The sequence below is a fragment of the Numida meleagris genome, chromosome 3 (assembly GCF_002078875.1).
Source record: "Numida meleagris isolate 19003 breed g44 Domestic line chromosome 3, NumMel1.0, whole genome shotgun sequence".
Taxonomy (NCBI): domain Eukaryota; kingdom Metazoa; phylum Chordata; class Aves; order Galliformes; family Numididae; genus Numida; species Numida meleagris.
The window spans coordinates 107797007-107818217 of record NC_034411.1 but is presented as its reverse complement, the minus strand read 5'-3'; the positions used below and the strand labels follow the sequence as shown (position 1 = coordinate 107818217).

General features: G+C 41.7%; 1 protein-coding gene across 1 annotated transcript in view; it reads left to right on the top strand.

The window, feature by feature from the left end:
* RP1L1 (RP1 like 1) overlaps positions 1-20965 on the top strand; it is a 39881-nt gene extending 18916 nt beyond the window's left edge. The window contains exons 3-7 of the mRNA XM_021392025.1: positions 12143-12308; positions 14448-14845; positions 15875-19498; positions 19727-20021; positions 20115-20965. Of these exons, the coding sequence (XP_021247700.1) occupies positions 12143-12308; positions 14448-14845; positions 15875-19498; positions 19727-20021; positions 20115-20965 (5334 nt within the window). The remainder of the gene's footprint in view (positions 1-12142; positions 12309-14447; positions 14846-15874; positions 19499-19726; positions 20022-20114) is intronic.

Sequence of the window (21211 nt, the reverse complement as noted above, 5' to 3'; positions counted from 1 at the left end):
CTGCTGAACTGAATAGGTGTTTAAGGGTCTGTGCACTGATTTCAGAGAGTCTGGAAACCCTCTTCTTGAGCTAGCAATAGTTCCTTCTATCAGTTTCTAAATCATAATAAATTGATGACCGTGGTGCTAGAAAGAAATTTAATTTGCTTTGAGCTTAGAAAAAAAACCAGTTAATTTTAGAGAAAGTGTAAATAATAGAACTCCTTTCAGGTCTAGTTGTTGTTTTCAAGGTAGCTAACTGGACTAGCATTGGTTTTTAGTACCCAAATAGAGAAATCTGTTAATTAGGTTATCATTAACATGTCATTAACTTGCCAGTGAAACTTTATGCACTAAAAGAAGAGAGAGGCCTAGGCTTATTTCTTCTAAATCTGATCACCTTACTAGGCATTTAGGATGGGGATCATTTTGCCTGTTGGAGGTAATTGTCTCTTTTATTTTATTTCTCCATAGAGAAAGATGAGAAGACTGACACAGCCTAGTCACCTAAAATTAGGAGAGATTAAGCCAGGAACAATTATTCATACACTTGCTTTAAAGTACTGTAGATATTTGAATATTAGCAAACACAAGACATGGAATTCTACATCTGACAATCTCTTAGCTGGTGAGCCAGTTGAAAATTACAGCTTAGCTCATTTTTACTAGGGATATTAGCTCTGCACTAAAAAATAACCTGTTATGCTGCTAAGAATATATAACTCCATAACAAAAGGTAGAGTAAAACATGTAGGTTTTCTTCTCCATCAGACATATTTTCATCTCTGTTATGGGAAATTATTCTGCAAACCATTGGACAGCCTTTCTCCTTGGGTCAAACCACAGAAGAGTGAATCTATGTGCATATTCCCACTGCCTGCCTCTAGAGTGGGAAGAAAGTCTCTTGAGGCAAAGAGATCACAGAAACACCAGAAATCCTCACAGTCATTTAATATATAATAAGTGACATGTGGGATTATTTGACAGCAACTGCACACTACTATAGGATTTCCCTTGCAAATGTCAGTCCTCCAGGAACCACCAGCTGAACAGTCATTAGGACTTGTTTAAGCCACAGGAAGCCAGCAACACCACTGTGTCTCTAGTTGTAGATCTCGTGATTTCTGGACTTACTTGAATCATTAGGCCATCCTTTTACTGGTTGTCTTTATATAAAACCAAAACCAAAACCAATTCTTCCTTACAATCCAATACTCCTTCTTGCATGGCATTTGAAACCACATCGTATTATGGCAAATAGTTTACATAGCTTATGGCTACTGGTGGCAATTACCATGAGCTTCTCAAATGGGACTTATCAGCCGTCAGAAGAGTTTTCCAAGGGATGTGGCTAGTTTTGTGTTTGTTGGAATCCAGCCAAGACTTGGATATCTGTTTTCTTAGGCACACTCAAGACTGACTGTAAGTTATTATATTTGACAAGCGAATCTGATCTGCTATGCAGAAAGGCAGAGCAGATGACCAGAAAGACTGTATTTCTCTAAAAGAGAAAACATTATACAAAATTTCCTTGAGGGATAAGAGAATTACTGTGCGAGTTAATCAGGGACAATCCTGACTGAAGGAATGCTTCCCAAGGCACTACTAGCTGGAGAATGTAAAGGATTAGCCATTAGAAATTCCTTGGGGTAGGGACCTTCACTTTGCTTCCATGTTTGTGTAGAGTTGGGAATGAGAGACAAAAGGAGCTGCATCAAAACTAACCCTTCTCAATCACATCAAGCAAGCTTTGGCAGTGAACAGTTGTAGCAGAAGGGCACATAGAAGTGATTCTTTCCTTAACGTATCAACCCAGCCTTAAGCAGCCTGAAGACCTAGGTCAGAGCACCTACTTTGACCCTGAGACCACATGGCACCATCTGGCCATACCCATCTTATGGGTCTTCCAAAACATTCCCTTACCTACAAAACTGGATGCCTACATCCAAGCTACCTATTCGGAGCACTGCAACAAGTTGCCTGGAGAGGCTCTAGAGTCTCCCTGCTTGGAGAGCTTCAAAACCAGTCTGGACATGTTCCTGAGCAACCTGCTCTGGGTAGCTGTGCTAGAGCAGGATGGGACCAGGTGGACCTTTCCAACCTCAGCCATTCTCTGATGTTGTGATTCTGTGGAAAGAAATCTTGCCACGTGCTGACTCCCACATCTTCCCAGGAACTGCATGAGAGTGCAAGTTCATCCAGGCTTTAAATGCACAAAAGACTGTTCTAGTAATGGAATAGTACAGGCAACTGTGTTACAATGCTCTGGATCCAGAACTGTTTAGTTTACTACCAAAGACAGAACCTTTATTTTCAGTTGTTATTAGTAAAGGTGTTATCCTAACTTTTATTACTAAATCATTCTTGATAATAATGACTGTATCTGCAGTGACCTTAGGGTACATGGCAAGGAAACAGGCTTGTATGGCATATTTCCTGACTCCTGACATATTTCCTACGCATCCATATAGCCATTTCTAGGATATCTGTGGGCTGCCTGCAGGCATCCTCAGGGCTGCTCATGTTTGAGTTGTCTACCAGGCTCATCTATCTTAATGACAGGTGTCACTGAGACCCTGATGGAAGAGAGAAATGTGATACATGAAGGCAAATGAGCAAGTTTAGAGGTTTAAATGAGAGAAGAAAGGTGATTATTTCCCTTCTTGGGATAGTTAATTTTCTAATTCCATATTCTCATTGCCATATTCTCTGTGACACTTGTTTTCGTGCTGTGTTCAGGTATGAATAATTGCAATCAATTTCAGACCCTCATCTGGTGCGAACCATGGTTATGAAGCAAGCTGTACCACTTTCCGCCCACCATGTGAGTGACTCATGGTCTAAAAACAAACCACAGATTTCAGGTTCAATATTCTCTGATTCCATGCCAAAACCACAAACACTCCAATGAGATTTACACAAGCGACCTGTAAACCTCATCAAAACTTTCCATGAACCTGATCCATAAGAAGACATGTATCCAGGTGTGTTTTATGAACCTTTGAGATGCCCTGAAATCATTTGGCCCACTGCCTTACAAGATGTAGTTCAATGGACTTTGTGTGCTAGCCTCTTTCTGATTATCTAACATGTACCAAATCTAATACTTTCTTATCTATCATGTACCAAATGCAAATGATTCCCTTAGCCCGAGGAGATTTTGTTCTTCCAATAATAATGTAGCAAAGTGTAATTACTTTCTAATTCTTTTGAATTTAATCCAATAGTGTTATTGAGTATGTGCAATAATATTTGTTAGCATTATGCTTCTATTTATTTATTTACCTAGGGTACAAAGAATAGAAGAATTCCACCCTCTTCTGGAAAAACTGTGAATATTCTTTTAGTCATTTAAGTAGAAATCACTGGTTCTGGAAAGAATTTTTGCAGGAAAAGCAGTTTTTTTTGTAGGGATACCTAGTTTTCCAAATGCAGATTTAGGAGTTTTTACCAAAAATTGAAAAAGAAAACGTAACATATTTTGCATATTCATTAATTTGTCTCTTCCTTTGGGCTATGAGCAGAGAACCCAAAGGATTTTTCTTCAACTCAGCAAGATCTAGTTCTCTTTAGATGGGTATCTTTTCTGAGATAAATCTGCCTAATATCAGGGAGCTAATTCTACCATGCTGCCAACTTCAAATCTGTAGTAAAAACTTAGCAAACTGGGGTTAATCGTCTGCCCTTGAGAAAAAGAATACTCCTGTTCAATTAAAACAAGGTTTCCAGTTAGATATTTTTCTTTTCTGCCCTGTGCTTCTGGAGTCATACTGCTATTGACCATCACAGTCTGTATTCTTAGTGCTCAATGAAGAATAATGTACAAATGTTTTGTGTTAAAAGTGCTCAGGATGGTGAGACCATGGAGTGGTGCCATACTGGGCTCTATGGGCGCTGTATGGGCTTGATCTAGAAGCAGTAGGTTTATATACTCAGTCCCAGTGTTTTCTCTGTACAGCTAGTTGGGGCACATCTATGTTGTGCTCCCTTCCTTCTTCCTCCCTCAGCTTCCAGCTGAAGTAATTGTGTAGGTATTCCCCATATAGAAAGAGAAAGCTTTGAGAACTTCTGGTCACAGGGCAAAGCTTGAACTCATGAATCCCCACAGAATCAGTCACAAAAAGGCTAATCACAAGAACCAAATGCTTAGCATTTTTCAACATTTGTCAATTTCTAAGCTAAGCCTGCCCTTGGAGAGAATGAGGTCAGGCACTTAGAGAAGTCTGTCTTATGAGTTTTAGATGTTGATGTTGGATGGAACTTTTTAATGAACCTGGTGTCAAAGGAGCAGGTAGCAAACTGACAGTCCAGTAGGGGATGACAGCATGTCAGAAAGTGGAAAATATCTGCAGTAGAAACTTTTCAAGAAATACCTTCCTCTCTTGTGTGATGAAATTTGCACCCTTAACAGAAATTTCATGTCTGTTTCTCTGGCTGATTCTCAGTAAGTAAACTCTTCAGTGTCAGACCTTGTTTTTCTGTGGCTGGGTAAGGAAAAGCCCATAAAAAGCTTGCGTGTGAAGTTGGTTTGATGTGGAGATCTCATGACTCCATACAGAACTCAGAGGAAGTCCTCAGAAAGACATTCACAGTCTTCATCACCAGCTTTCTCTTCTTCTGCAGTGGTAGTAACCACAGCATTTCTCATTTGATCCTAGCAGACTGTCCTACAAAATGAACCAGACTGTAATTTAGTTTTCTTCCCCTTTCTTCACCTGTGTCTCAAGAACTTTTCTGCATTTTCTTTTCATGCCTTTTTTTTTCAGCCTTTCCTCTTCCTTCCCCATTTTTTTTTCTTCTGGTTCCCAAACAATTTCCAATGGCCACTGAACTTCTGATTGCAGTATTTCTCCTGGACTGCTGAAGAACTTGTTCATCCAAGGTATTTCCAGGGCCAAACTAAGAACATTTTCTTTATGCCTGCTCAAAGTGCCAGATACAAGAAAAAGGCATCTTTGAGTCCTCAAGAGTAAGCTGCCAGGTAAACATGATCTTTGCATGTGTTTGACAGAGGAAGCAGCAAAGTGCATTATTACTCTAGCTTTCAGGTATTTTACTTTGATTGAGTGCTTCATGGCCTTTTTTCCAAATCACATCTCCTGAAGATGTCACTTCTCATGCAGTTCTACACAGTGGTCAAAACAAAAGGCTAGAGAGCACGTAGGAAAATTTTCCTGCAGCCCGTGTCTGGGCAGTTCTAGTAGGCTGATGTTTTGAGAAGGGTTGGTATGACCAATCATATTACTGCATCTTTTTGGCATCTGAAATAATGGACAGGCCCATACTTCCCTGATTTAATTAGCAAATAAAGGTAGTAGCATTTAATACGCTTAGAAGATCATCTGCTATTGCAGGAGCCTAGGACACTGGCATCTGTCCTGCTTCCTGCATATGGATTTTGGGATCCTAGGTTTCATACAGCCCCTAGGAGATCATAGTATTGATGTGCCATCAGAGAGAAAGAGATGATGTGTAGTGTTTTCTGGACTAATCAGGTGAGCACTACAGTTTCCAGAGGATTAGATCCATTTCTATGCATCAGTTCCCTATTTTGAGTTCAATATTAGCTTTTGTTCTGTCTTTCTTCTCATGTGACAGGAGAGCCTTCTGGCTGCTCGTCAAATACACACCCTGCCACATCCATGAGGCCCACCAGCCTTTCCCCAGTTGGCAAAAGGGGCGTTCCATGGCAGTAGGGCGTGTAGAGGGTTGCCCATGCTGATGTTAGGGAAAGCGAGGTCAAGTAATGCACTTTCCTGTACCTTCTACCTTCCTTTCTTCCGCTAATTTGCTAATATGTATGTGGGCACGGAGTGGCAACGCCCCATTAGTCACATTCTGACCAACAGATTAGCATAGCTTTAAAAAACCACTCCCCAGAAGCACCTCTCATTCCTCCAGTGCAAAATCTGGGAAGAGAAAATGGGTGCTTTGAATTAACAAAATATAAAAGTTATTACTAGTAAACTGAGATACTCTAATCCAGAGCTTATATCCCCCTGCATTAAATACAATACAGCTACAAAACTGAAAGGTTATTTTGTAAATCTGAATGAAAATTAAAAAGGAACAGATGAAAGAACTCAAGGAAATGGAGCAATGAGTCAGCATGAGAGGCAATGAGCTCAGCCCGTTAGCCTCTTTCTTGAACATGCCGGTTACAAGTTTTTCCTGTTCCTCTCTCACATCTCTGTGCTTCTTTGGAAGGTGGACCATCTTATGGACTCGCGATCTCAACCACGTCTTGCACTATTTCCCCATTCTGACTTTCCCTGACTCCTTCACGTGTCTTTGGTTGGCTGGCAGCCAGTAAAGGGAATGCAAAGTGTACATCCTGCTGTTTACCTTCATCAGGAGCTGGTATTTTTGTTCAGCTTCTGAGATGAGTACAGCTTCCATGAGTTCTTTCTTCTCTGGTAAAAGCCAGAGGACAGCATGTTCTCTACAATAAGAAAAATATTCTTTAAATTAGAGATATTATGCTTGTCCTTCTATTTTCAGTATTGATGACTGTTGCATTATTAATTGTGTTGCAGTAGCACCTAGAGGTGCTTGCTGAGATCACAGCCCCTTTGTTACCATTCAGTTCCTAATATATTTATGGAGACGATGCATTCTCCAGTGGGTCAAACTTAGACTGAGAAAACAGATGTAGTTCAGAAGAGATGAGGTCTCCACATTTCTGCCTCACACAATAGTTGCCTTCCCAAGGAGTTTAGGGTAATGTCTATTAATTTTTAATTTCTTTTTTTAATTTCTTTTCTTAAATAACACCTAAGTGTTTTGAACCAACACATATATGACATAGCCCACAGTGATGTGAATTTCTTGCGCTATGTGTAATGAAGAAGGAGACAAAACTTCTACTGCTTTGCAAAATCACAATTATATCATCAGAAGTTGCAGCTGGACTTGATGATCTTGAAGGTCTTTTCCAACCTGAGCAATTCTATGATTCTATGATTTTATGAATCTAAGTGAAAATAATTCAGCAAAAATTATGAACATTGCCAAAACTTCCCCGGAACAGTCTGCACATGTAGGTTTAAAGCACAGCAAACTGCAGTTTTTTTCACATGACAACACCTGATCTTTAAGACACCACAGCGGTTTGTGGGTCAGAAGCTGACTGGTAAGAACAAAGATTGTTCAACAGAAATAAGTATTAGCATCAAGATTTTTGCTTCCTGGCCCAGAACTTCCCTCACAACTCCCATCATTCTCTTTGTTCTTGATCCATGTAGAGGTCAATATAGAGGTCTTGATTTGTTCCAGTGGGATTTGGATCTGGCCTTGCAGTAGGACTGAGAGGCATCATTTCATTTTTAGGAGTTACACAACAAAACTTCAGTGAGAGTCAATTTCAGCCCACTGAGAGACAACTGCTAGAGATTCCCTGTAAATTCTGTTTAGAACAGTTTGTGTCTGAATTTCAAGTGCCTTGAACTGTTAGCAGCCTTTTCCATGACCTCATACGATAGGGTGACTACACTGAGAGAAGTCAAAGGAGGAATTCGAAGAGACCAATCCAAAGGAACTCCTTCCTAAACCCTCAAAGAACTTTGTCAGAAGTATTTTGTTATCTTCCAAATTATTCCGAACTCTTCACTTATCATAGGTGCCATGGTTTTGGATTGATCTTGTGCAGGAAGACAGTTTTCCAGCTGCCACTGTGTAAATGTACTAGATGTATCCTTGGGATTCAGGTGGTAGCCTGGTGAGACACGGGACTCATTTTTATCTTGTATCCTCTCTGTCATCTTCTCACACATCTGGGATACCCTTGAGATACCATCTCAAACTGCTCATCTACATTAAGATAACTGCATTTAACTAATTGATTTTTTTCTCTAGTCAGTAAGAGATAAACATGTCTAGAAGGAAATATATCACCTGTATCAGGTGCCTTTCCTGAGGTTAAACAACCCATCCTCCAGAAATACTAGTTGCTCTCCACCAAGTATGCCAGAAACCTAAATGTTATGAGATGACTTTTATGTCAAGCTCATGGTGAAACTACAGGGAATGGCATTCACTTCTCCATCACACTTCTCTAGGGTAATGACCAGATTTTGAATGTTCCCAGTCAGTTGTCTTTGTTTTTAAAGACTATGTTGAACTATTTGATATTTGAAAATATCAAATATTTGAGGTGTTATTAGGCGACTTTTTCAGAATGAAGCACGTCCTACACTGATGGCAATTATTTTCCTCCACTGATTGTGATCACTAAGGCAGATAAGAAACCATACTGCTCCTCAGGTTGGTGTCTACATGAGAACAACAACCACACATCCTGCAATAAATTACAGAATTGCAGGAATGCTGAGGTGAGATGAGACCTCTCAGGTCATCTTGTCCAACTCCTCTATTCAAACCACAGTGAGGTTGCTCAAGACCATGTCCAGCTGGGTTTTGAATACTTCACAAGATGGCAACTATGCATGTCTGAGCAACCTGTTCCAGTGCTTAATCTCTCACAGTGAATTTTTTTTTTTGCTTAAGTGGAATTTCTCTGCATGAATTATCCAGTCCAATACAGGTCAGACAACTACAGACACTAAACTCCTGTGTTTTAACTAGGCGCAATGAAGTCAATGAGCCCTTTAAAATCTTTTAATTCTTACTACTGTGATAGTTTTCTCACAGGTCTACAATGTTTGGCCTGTCATGTTCTATTTCTGATATTCCTTATCTCAAGATTATGCTACATGTGCTAAAATACAGCTGTAGTTAGCAACAACTACATTCCTGAAACAGCAACTAACAGTAGCAATTTATTAGAATAATAAGACCTTCAAGAAGAAGCATGAGGATGGGAGCCTGGGGCTGATATTCAATATTTAGTTTAGATGATGCTTACTGGTAACTTTGAATGTTGGATGGAGTTAATTTGTTTTAGGATGGATGTCTATATCTGTCCTAACCATTTCAAGCTGTTGCTGTACCAAAGGAGAAAGAGGTATCTCCAGAAGATAACACGACTCACACTAGGAGGCGTGTCCAATGCAGGGTAGAGGAATGGCCCTCTCAACATGGACTGTAACAGTCTTGGTTGAGTAGCTCAGTCCTAGGTGCCAAACTTTCATATTTCCAAAATGTGAGGGAAAACCTAGCCATTATCTTTCTGTCCTTTGTTTTCAACATTTATAGAAGGATGCCTTTTCCTTCACAAGCATCCTTCACAACTTACCTAGGAGAAATGGTGGCAGTAAGTTCTGTTGTAAGAAGCTGCTCATGAAAAGCACTGTACAAAGCCTAGGTCCCAGAAATGTAGAGTAAGAGAATTCCTAAGAGTTAGACAGGGATCGTGTTCACAGAGGCATGTCTCAGTCTTGGACAACAAGATCCCATATGCTGGAATTCATACTGTCCTCTCTGTAAGACCATTCCCACCTCATACACATCCTGAACAGACACTCAACGTCAGATTGTTTTTCCATAATTTCATTTAATCAGGTCCATGATTCCATCTCTTTCTCTGGGGATCACGTGTCTGAAACACAAATAGCTGCTGTGTCTGCTTTTAGCCACGGCGTTACTGACAAATCCCATAATCTGATCTCTCATGCCACTTCACCAATTTTCTGTTTGACACCCTGTTTCCTTCCCTAGCATGGAAATCAACGACAGAAAATGCAAGGAAAACTGTTTCAAAGAATTGTAATAACTCTTAATCTGGTGGTTGTTGTGTCCAAGCAGAAGAACAGGATTGCTACTTTTTAGGATAGGAAAAGAAAACTCATAGTTTTCATGCCAGCAGTGTGATGCAGTCTCCAGAAAAGCCAGAGGAAATTCTGCCACTGGTTGAAGTGGGGCCAGTATTTCTCCCAGCACACTGAGTCTCAACAGCAGACATTGGCTTGCTTATAGGATCAGAAGCTGAAGTCTTCATGTTGAAGGAGCAACCAACGAAGCATTATGAAATGCTGATTTCCAAACATAAGTGGTATTCTACATTCTGTTTCTACAATCATTAATTTAAGGAGATTACTCCTGCAAGATATTAGGCAGGAGATCTATTTTACAGGAAAGCCACTGCTAAAGAGCCGATGATGCCAGAAATAGTACATGACAGAGCCTTTATTCAAAATCACACAACGCAAGAGAATTCCATATGATTTAGCTTGTGCAATGTATATAAATGCAATAACTCAGCTGGCTCTGCTCCATTGATGGCTGAAGTGGTGTCATTGGCACAATCCATTTTCTGCACACGTAACGCCACAGCGATGTGTGTGACTGAAGCACAGCACCAGGGAAGGAAAAGACTTGGACAAAAACTGTACAAATATTTCCTAAATGTGGTGGGGTTTTAAAGACAGATTGTTCAAAATCAAGGTCAGAACAGATTTCATTTCTGATTTTCTTCCTTCTGTCCATTCTTTTCCTTTTCTTTTCCTCCTCCTCCTCCCAACCTCCTTTATTCAACTTGTATTAGTACATACTAAAAGATCTCACTAACAGAATAAATCAGAAAATGGTGGGATTGAAATGGGCAGGCAGTTAAGACATACTCCAAATATTGTCATTTATTAGATTATAGCCTTTCTATATACATTTCATTGAGCTAAATAAGTGTTTCCTTTAGAAAAGTGCAGAGCAAAATTGGGTTTATTGACAAATGACAAGCAATAGACATAGACCGATGTGTTTCTGCTTCATGATACTAACCATACAGATTCAGGAGTTTTGTTGCTTCACACACAGTTGTGCTTCGTGTTGTGACAATCACAGAACAGTCATCACAGTGCCTGTGAGATTTTTCACTTCCATTCTTGGTTGCTGGTTAAAGAGCTGACGATTAAGTGACACAGTTGGATCAGAATGCATCTTATGGGTGAAATGGTGCTCAGCCCACCATCAGTGCTAGCTCTTGATAGCCCACTGCATGGTCACTTTTTAGTAATAAGCACTCACATGTGCACATCTCACTCCAGAGGTGCTCTCCTGTTGTAGCAGTCTGAGAAACAGGGAGCATCCTAGCACAGTTGTGAAGACCCCTGTCAAATGTTGGCCACTCTGAAGTCCTCTCAGCCAGCAAGAGAGACCACTCAATCCTCTTAGAAGCCATCAGGTGATTTACTTGAGAGCTCAAATTCAGTCTTACAAATAACAGACTGCAGAAGCAAGAGAGATGAGGAATCCCAGGCTTTGTCCAGCCAATGCTCATCAGCAGACTGACTGTGCAAATAAGAAATCCTGCTCCTTTACTTCCTAGACAATTGAGGTGAAATTGACTTTCTGCCTCTTCTAGCCCTGCTCCCATTTACCAGCTGCAGATGGCATGAAAGACTTTGTGCATAGTCATGAGGTGGAGATGATGTAGTCTGTAAGCCTGGGTTCTCATGGAGGAACAGAATCCTTCACAGAGATGATCCCCATTGAGGGACAGTGTCCCACACTGTCCATCATTGAGGCAATGCTTGAGGTAGTAATAAGGAAATCACGGTTTAGATCCTTTCCTGAGCAGAGGAAGGAAGACAATTAATTATCAGTCTGGATTACGGCATCTACCAGGTAATAATTTCTTTTCCTGTGCAGGACTTAGAAGAATTATAGAATACAATCCTCTGTAAGAGAACTTGAGAAGTCCCCAAATCCAATATCTTTCTCAATGAATATGTATCATGCTAAATTCTTCCCCAAAAGATGTAAAACCTTCCAATAAATGAGATGTCTCCTCCCTTAGGCAATCTCTCCCACCTCTTCCCTATCTTGAGAGATCTGACTAAAACATAACAGAGCTTCTTCATGGAATCATAGAATCATTTGAGTTGGAAAGGACATTTAAAGGCCATCTGGTCCAAATCCCTTGCATTGAACAGGGACACCCACAGCTCCATCAGTGCTCAGAGCCCCGTCCAGCCTGACCTTGGGTGTCTGCAGGGACAGGGCACCCACCACCTCTCTGGGCAACCTGTGCCAGTGCCTCACTACTTTTGTTGAAGAAAATGTTTTCCTTTCATCTTATCTATAAGTTTTCTTCAATGGAAGAGCACTGCAAGAGAGTCTCTGATAGGCCCAGAAGTTCTCTACACTTTGCAACATTACCATGTTTATTTTAAGGGGCATCTAAAAGTTGATTCATTACAGATCCAGAAGGAAAAACATAGGTGTCGTCTGTCACCTCATGGTGATCCTCTTGCTCTTTTCTTTCCAGATTGACAGCATGCAGGCTCTGCTGCACTGCCCCAATGTGCTGGTGTGTGTCGGCCGTGAGCCTTTTAAACCTGTATCAATAGAGAATTTGAGGAAACACTCGGTGGAGAAGCTGCCTGACCTGGCTCCCCGTTCCAACAGCAACAATGTCAATGAAAACAATGAAAGTAAGAAAAACTCTGGAGCACATTGCACAGTCGTCTCCAGGCCCGTGTCCTACAGCTTGGAGATTACAGGCACCTATTGTACTACCCCAGTGTGCAGATTTCATGTGTGCTGCTTCCCTTGCAAAATGTACTTCCCTCTCTCTGCCTCCCAGGCATTCCCATCCACTCCTTCTTTTTCTCTGGTTTCCTTCTAGGATTTCCTCCCTACACCCTCTAGTCTTTCTTTTACATGCTCCCCATGTCTGGCTGACTTCCCTTCCTCTTTCATATCTCTGTGTCTCCTTTTCCTTCCAGAACTCCCTCCTTTCCTGTGTCTGCCTCTGAGACTCCCCAAACCCTTGAGATTTCCCACGAATCTTCTGTCTCCTTGTCTGTTGGTCATATAATGCTAGCACTTCTGCACCAGGACCGGAGGATGCTCTGTATTTGTTTGCAGAAGACTCCATTTCTCAGACCCCGTTATACTTTCTCTAAATGATGACAACTTTTCAAGGTGCGAAGGTCATTTCAAGCACTGGAGAACTAACAGCTACCTCCAGTTAAAGGAGCTACCTTTGTAAACAAAACATGCTTTTATGGAAAGGTTATGTTCAAGGAGGAGTATGCTATGGGTTATTCAGAACCTCATCATGAATTATCTAAGGTCATTGGTAATTATCCCAGCTTCCCTCAGTAGCTGATGCGAATGAGCTGCCCATTTCCGAAGGGTAATATGTCTCACCTTTATTAGGAATTTTTGGTTTTGGATGAAATGAAGTGTGCTCTGAGGCTGCCATTCCTCTCTCCATTGTCAGCAGCAGGAACCAGGAAATATTCACTTGTGTGCTGACAACTAGCTGTTGAAACTTAAGGACAGAGGCCTTCCATATTCACTCTCTGAGATACAAAAAAACGAGCAGAGGGTATAAATCAAATCTCTTTGTCCATCAAAAGATTTAACAGACATGCCAGTTCAAATGCATGAAGATGGTTAGATAGGATTTATTTCATATCTTATTTGTCTTGGTTAGCGTACTCCCTTTGACATACTGCCTTCCTAAAATGCCCTCCGAATGCATAACCACATGCCCACGGAGCCATGTGATTGTCTATGTATGTCTATATAAGTAACTTCTCAACAAGATAATGTATATATTAGAAACACTATAGATCCATATTCTTCAAGACAGCATGATAGCAATGTGCTCTGCCTGTATTGAAGGGTCCAGCACCTCAACAAATCTATGCAGATCACTGCATTGTGCCATAAACCCATTTGGATTAAAATTCTTAACATTTCCTTACTACTACTGTTTCTTTCTATGATTACCTCTCTTTCTCTTTCTATCTACCACCAGTTTATACTTTCTCTTCCATTTGCTCTTCATATTTTAATAAGTATTGTAATTATTTGTAGTGTCACATCCCTGCGTCTACTGAGTGCTGCTCCGGTCTACAAGGCCCTACCTGTGTTTCCAGGCATCTGAATAGAAAAGTGTATAGCGCAGAATAAATACTTCACACTTGACTACTAGCAAAGGAAGAAGGTCACTTCTCCATTTACGTTCTCTCATTTAAATAAGGATGAAAACATGCACAAGAAGAATTTTCAATGTGATTCTGTAATAAATAGAGAGGCTCTGATACTAATTTGCTCTATAAGTCCTTTTTTTTTTCTTACTGGCAGGTATTATACTACCAATACAGAAAAAAAAAGCTTATATTCTAAATTAGATTCAAAAAATGAGGTTTTGGTGTAGAAGCTTTTAATATAGATGGTTCACCAAACTATTCTGCTCTATTTTAACTCAACATTTACAGTCATTACTTAGTCAAAGATAAATTTTCAAACTATGTAAACTGGCATATCTTGAATGGACTATTATCAACATTTGCCATTTTGAAGATTTGATCTATATGTTTTTTTTCATCCTTGTATAGTTAACACTTCTCTCCATTTTTCTTTTCTTGACTTATTTCAAACTGCAGTGAACTTCGGATTGAAAGCCAAAAAAAGCGTTATCCATCCACGGTCAGCGTCAAGCAACAGATCAATGAGATTTTCTTTATCATCAGAAAAGTCATATCCAAATGGTCTTGCTGCCTCACCAGATAATGGTGCACCTTTCTCAAACAATTGTTCACACCCAAAACCTGGAGACCTGGTCCATTCCTTGGTCAATGATGACATAGAGAAGCGAGTGCATGTGAACAAGGATGGCAGCCTATCTGTCGAGATGAAAGTCCGCTTTCGCTTGCTAAATGATGAGACTTTGCAGTGGTCCACCCAAATCAAAAAGTCAAATTTGATGAACCGAATGCCTTGTGAAGAATCAGGTCTAGAGGAGGACAGTGGAGTAGACCCCATACAGAAAATGAACCCAGAAGCCAGCTCAGAGGCAGATGATTCATTATACCCGTGTGATGTTGATTCTTACATGTCAAAACTCGAGGAATCTGAGTGTGATGAGGCTCACTGTCATAGCTGTGGCAAGAAGCACCAGGACTATGACATTTGGAAAAACCCCATGCACACTTCCCAGAGAGAAGAGCCCAGTGTACGAAGCACATGGCACACACGGTCATCATGCTCCAGCACATCTTCCCGGAGGAGAGTAATCCACAAAAAAAAGGCTTCTGTGGATAGTCTCCGCACCACATCCAGTGAGGAATTCTCTGAGCACATCGTGCAAGAGTCTTCATCCTATTCAGAGACTATAGAGAACAGGGTGGCATATCGATCTATTAAAAAGTGTACTTGTAGAAGTGATTTGTCTACCGGTGCTTCCAATGGAGAAGATCAGCAAGAATACACCCGGACAAGCACGAGCAATAGTCAGAGGCCTTCCTCCTTGGGATTAATGTCACATTCAAGCTGTGAAAATAACCTAGATACTCAAGAAGCCCCTGAAGACTATGAGACCAGTAAAACCAATTCACAAAAGGAAGATGAAAATTGTTTTGAAATTTCCTCTGTGAAGTGCTTAAAGGATGATGAAGAGGAGGTTGAAGGCAGCAGAGTTGGGAGCGTCATATCAAGGTCATCAGTGCAGTCCAGACAGAGCAAGAACATATGCGAGGAAACAAGCAGCGTGGGTAGGACCATGTCCTCCTCCAGCCTTCAGAAAGCAAATCAAGAGGATAACACTATGTGTTCCACTCCTGCCAACAGTGTGCATAGCAGGTCTAGTAACTGTAGCACACCAAGAGCAAAGAGTGAACGCGATGACCACTCAGAAAACAATGCAGTAGTCTCCTCCTTCTCCAGCGAGTCCTGCCCTAAGAAAGAGGCTGGAGAGACTGAAGAAGAACAAGAAGAAAATGAAATCAATGAAATCAGCTCAGTTTCAACAAAAACAAAGCCCAACCAATCAGTTAAAGATGAGAGCAGTGAAGGTGAGCAATGCTCTGCACCACAAACACCCCAGTCCATAGCTAGTGTCAGGAATAGCAGGAGAAGTGATAGTGATGAGATTGTTCCATGCAATGCCTCTTGCTCTTCCAGAGGATCCAAAAAGAGCAAACACAGCCATCTTCATTTGGATGCACAGTCTGAAATGTCTGTGTCTTCACTTGAATCTACTCAGAATAAAAAGAAGAATTCCCTACATGCAGATGATCTAAGATCATGCAGCAGGGTATCTAATTACTCCAAAAGCTCATGTGAAATCAAGAAAAAATCTATTGGAGACCCCATGTCTCATAACTCAGGATCTTTTCAGTCAAACATCTCATCTACTAGTGAAGCAGAGGCAATTGTTGTTATTACTGAGGAGAAAAGCTCAAAAAGTACCACCAATGGCTACAGTGCATCCTCAAAAAGCTCAAGGAGGCAAAGCCATAGAGAAGAAAACAGCAAGCCATCATCTCTCTGCTCAAGCGTTTCAGGCCGTAATGGAAAAGTTGGAGAGGGTCATTCCAAGATGAATTCAGAGGCCCATTCTTCAAGACATGGAAGTATAAGTGAGAGCGTGTGTTCAAAAGGTGACCACTTAACTGAGACCGGGATTAGGAATGGAAATCCTGAAAGTGTCAGTTCAAGAGTCTCTTCAAAGTCAGAAGTGGAAGATAAACGCTTGTTGACACAGATATCCCAGGAGAGTGATGGTAGGTGTTCACAATCAAACATATCTCAGTCTTCAAGGCAGATTAAAAGTAGAAATCTTCATGTGAAGATGTCAAACTCCAGTCGAGCATCACCATCAGAGACTATGTCAATATGCAGCAAGCATTGCCCTGCCCCGCCGAAAGGGAAGCCAAACAGCAAAAAACCACGATCAGCCATTTTGAAGAATTCCTCCATTAGCAGCGTAGGTACGGAGTCAGTGTTCACTACAGGAAGACAGCAGAAAGAAGTTGTAGATTCCTCCAAACCAACTTCCTTTGGATCTAAATCAGTTGCAACTGAGGCAAATGATCAGAAGAATACAAAGTTTAACGATTCTTGCAATGGAAAAGTGGAGGAAGTGTTAGAAGACGCAGGAGTGCAGGAGGAATGGAGTGACTTAATGCCATCTAGTTTACCAAATACATCTCCAGAAGAAGTTGTGCAAGAATGGCTAAGTAAAATCCCTTCAGAAACATTGCTTATGAAATATGAAATGGAGGATAATGCAGAAGAAGAATGTATAGAAGCAACCACTGAGTTGTCATGCTGTACAAATGCCGAGGAAATCTCAGAGGATGAAAAAGCTGAGAAAAAGAATGCAGAGGAAGTTGAAAATGAAGCAGTGGATGAAGTGGAGAAAGAGACAGTAGAAGTCAATGCTGTAAACAAAGAGGCTGAAGAGTATGCAGATCGGGAACAAATCCCTGAAGTCTTGTCCGAAGCTGCCAAGGCTGACCAAGCAGAATGCAGTCAATCAGTTACATCTAGCCAAAATAACAACAAAAAAGACCTGCCAACCTCTGTCCAGACTTCTGTCCAGATTATGAAGGCCTTGCTCAGTTCAAAACATGAAGCAAAATTCGACCGATCAAACAGCTTGCCTGAAGTGTCTCCCACAATGGGGAGAAAACTGAGTAATTCTGCTACCATCCTCATCACTTGTCTTGCCAGTCTCCAGCTCCTTGATGAAGAGTCAGAAGATCCATCAGATAAATCAAAATGTTTGAATAAGCCAAGGTATATGGAACTGTTAAATATTTTCCAAGCCCTGTGGTTTGGACAAACAGCTGAAAAAAGTGGTCCAAGCTCAGGCCAAGAGGCAAGCGGACAGGAAAAGTCAGCTTCTGGGTTTAAAGTCCCCAGATCTGCAAACGGTGACTTCACTCCCATGTCCTCCTCTGGGGTGGATGTAAGCAGTGGTTCTGGTGGTTCAGGAGAAGAGATTACAGCTGGTGCCAGGGACTGCAATTTACTAGCACAGAAGACTGTTGAATTCAAATCAGAGGGTCAAGTGGAAGATGGAGAGACTGCTACTGAACTGACTGAGGCTGAGGAGCAGAGTAAACAGGAAGAGCACTCATCCCGGCCTTCCACAGCCTGCTCAAAATCAAAAGGTGAGGAAAAAGCAAATTCTGCTAGAGAGGAATCTGTAATTCAAGATCAGTGCAGTAACTGCGAAAATGATCAGGAGGAAGTGGAGGAAAATGAGAACACAGAAAATAGCAGATTAGTTGAAAACGGAGAGCAAGAAGAAGCTGAAGCTGTAAATGACGCACTTCTAAAAGAAAATCTTGAAGAGGCAGCTGATCATTTATCTACTACCATTGAGACAAATGTCAGTGATGCTGACTGTGGGACAGAACCGAAAGCTGATGTTGAAGGGCAGCTTGAAAAGGGATCTACAAAGGATCCAGAGCCCAAAGTCGATATGGCCACCAGTGTGGGAACATCTCTTGTCCAGCAAAACTCAGTGGATCCGGATCCAGTCTGGGTGCTGAGGCTACTAAAGAAAATTGAGAAGGAGTTCATGGCTCACTATGTCAATGCTATGAATGAGTTAAAAGTCAGGTGGAACCTGCAGAACAACCAGCAGATGGATGAAATGATCTTGGAGTTGAAGGAGGAAGTGAGCAAAAGGATACAAAGAAGCATAGAGAAGGAGCTGAAGAAGATCAAAAGCAGAGCAGGGGCCAAGATGCCGAGACCTCCAGATGGACCACTCAAGCGTGAGTCAACACTCCAAACTGAGCAGAGGAGACGGCGACTGCAGACTATGCATAAAAAGTCATTCTTCAGTGACAAGACTGGAACCCACAGTAGGCTTGCAGACACATCAGATTTATCATTAGATGTAGATGAAGATACAGCATTTAGTGCAGCTTTTGAGGCAAGTATTAGTGAGCAACCAAGTGAGGAGGAATATTGCCCTTGTGACACTTGTGTGAGGAAAAAAATGGCTTCCAAACCCACGAGAAACCCAGTGGTGGCCACCAATGCCCCAGTCATGAAAGCGTTTGATTTACAGCAGATCCTGAGGAGAAAGAAAGACGATAATGAGGAAGCCTGTGTCTCAGAAGCAGCCCAGGACAGCAAAGCAACTCCCAGTAGTAATGTGGAGGAAGCAGCAGAAAACACCAATGCAGATGAAGAGAATGATGAGAGTGACCTCCAGTCAGGCCAAAAGGAAATGAAAGGAAATGAAGAAAAGGAGTCAGTATTAGATGAAATGGATGGCTCAGTGCTGAATGAAGAGGCAGAAGGACCGATATTAGAGAGTCAAAACTGTGAGACTGAGGAGGAGAAGGAAGAAGAAAAGGGAGAAACAAAAGAAGTGGAGGAAGAAGAGGAAGAAAAAGTGGAAGACATAACACTGAAGGCAGAGGAAGAGGAGGAAGCAAAAGAGGAGGCAGAAGGAGAAACAAACGAAAATGGAGATGAGGAAGTCGAAGAGGAAGCAGAGGAAGAAACAAAGGAGGGAAAAGAAACAAAAGAGGAGGAGGGGAAGGAGGAAGAAGAAACAAAAGAGGAGGAAGAGGAGGAGGAAGAAGAAATAAAAGAGGAGGAGGAGGAAGAGAAGGAGGAGGAAGAGGAAAGGAAGGAGGAAGAGGAGGAAAGGAATGAAGAGGAAGAAATAAAAGAGGAGGAGGAGGGGAAGGAGGAGGAGGGGAAGGAGGAAGAAGAAGAAACAAAGGAGGAGGAAGAGGAGGAGGAGGAAGAGAAGGAGGAGGAAGAGGAAAGGAAGGAGGAAGAGGAGGAAGGGAATGAAGAGGGAGAAATAAAAGAGGAGGACGAGAAGGAGGAAGGAAAGGAGGAGGAGGGGGAAGTGAACGAAGAGGAGGAGAAAGTGAATGAAGAGGAAGAAGCAATGGAGGAGGAGGGGGAAGGAAAGGAAGAGGAGGAGGAAGTGAATGAGGAAGAAGAAACCAAAGAGGAGGAGGAGGAAGTGAAGGAAGAGGAGGAGGAAGTGAATGAAGAGGAAGAAACAATGGAGGAGGAGGGAGAAGGAAAGGAAGAGGAGGAGGAAGTGAATGAAGAGGAAGAAACAAAAGAGGAGGAGGGAGAAGGGAAGGAAGAGGAGGAAGAAGAAAAAGCAAAAGAGGAAGAGGAGGAGAAAGAAACAAAGGAGGAGGAAGAAGACATGGAGGAGGAGGAAAAAGAAGCAAAAGAGGAGGAAGTAGAGAAGGAAGAGGAAGAAGCTAAGGAGGAAGAGGAAGATGTGAAGGAAGAAGAAGAAGAAACAAAAGAGGATGAGGAAATGCAAGATGAGGAAAGAGCATCAAAGGAGGATAAGGAAGCAAAAGAAGATGAGGAAATAGCAAGAGAGGAGGAAGAAGAAGCAGAAGAAGGTGACGAAGAAGCAAAAGAGAAGGAGGAGGAAGGGGAAGAAGATGAAGAAAACAGAAAAGAGGAAGTGGAAGAAGCAAAAGAGGAAAATGAAGGAGAAGAAGATGGAGAAGAATCCACGAAAGAGGAGGAAGTAGCCAACAGGGAAGAAGAAGAAAAAGAAATGCAAAATGAGGAGGAGGAATTTGAAGTAGAGTCCAAAGCTGAAGATGAAGCTGATAATGAAGCTGAAGAAACACAGGAGCCAGGGGGTGAAGATATTGAGGCTGATGAGGAGGAGAAGACATTCAAACGCAAAGAAGATGTTGGTGGCTCTGAGGCAGATGAGAATTCTGAAGGAGATGCTGTGGAAGGAACGGAGGAAGCTGAGCTGGTTGAGGATGAGGCAGCAGAAGATGGAAATAAGGGGTTAGAAGATGAGGCATGTTCAAATGAAGAAGAAAACAACATTGAAGGTGGTGAGAAATATGAGGGGAGTGATGCAGAACCCATTGGTGATGACCCTGACCAGGCAAACAAAAACCACAAAGGCAACAGTAAGTCTTCTGAAAGAGCCTCCAAGGCCAGAGGCAAAAGAAACAGGAAAAGGCTAGAGACTCTGAGCAAAGCAGTCACCTTTTTTGGTTCTTCTTCTCTGAGAAACTTCTCACAACAGTCCCAGAAGGGGTCTGATGATGAAAGTGAAGAGGAATGCCAAGATGACTCCATAAGCGAGCACCCCAGTGGAGAGGCTCAAAGTGATGAGAGCAGCAAACCTTCGAAGATGTATCCTGACAGCGAGGAAGAAGAGGACAAAGCATCTTCATCCATTGATCCTGTGGGAGATGAGGAACAGCCAGATGCTGAAGGTGCAGATCGGAAGGGAGACGAACGTACTGATAAGGTTCAGATTTCTAAAAAGAAAGAAGGCTCTGATGAGATTGACCAGGATGACCTGGACTTCTAGAACTGCTTATCAAAAAACTGTTTTTTTCTTTCTTTCTTTTTTTAAAGTAAAATTTGATTACATATTACAGTATCTCCAGTGAGTTGAGCCATCATAATTGGCTTTTCTTCTGAGTTAAATGTGGTAAACTTGATCTTGAATCCTGTGAGTAAAGTTGCAATTACCTGCCCTCATTTCTAGAGGGCTAGCAAACTCTAAGATTTAGTGGGTTTATTAGAAAACTGGTTTGGGGAAAGGGAAGGCTGT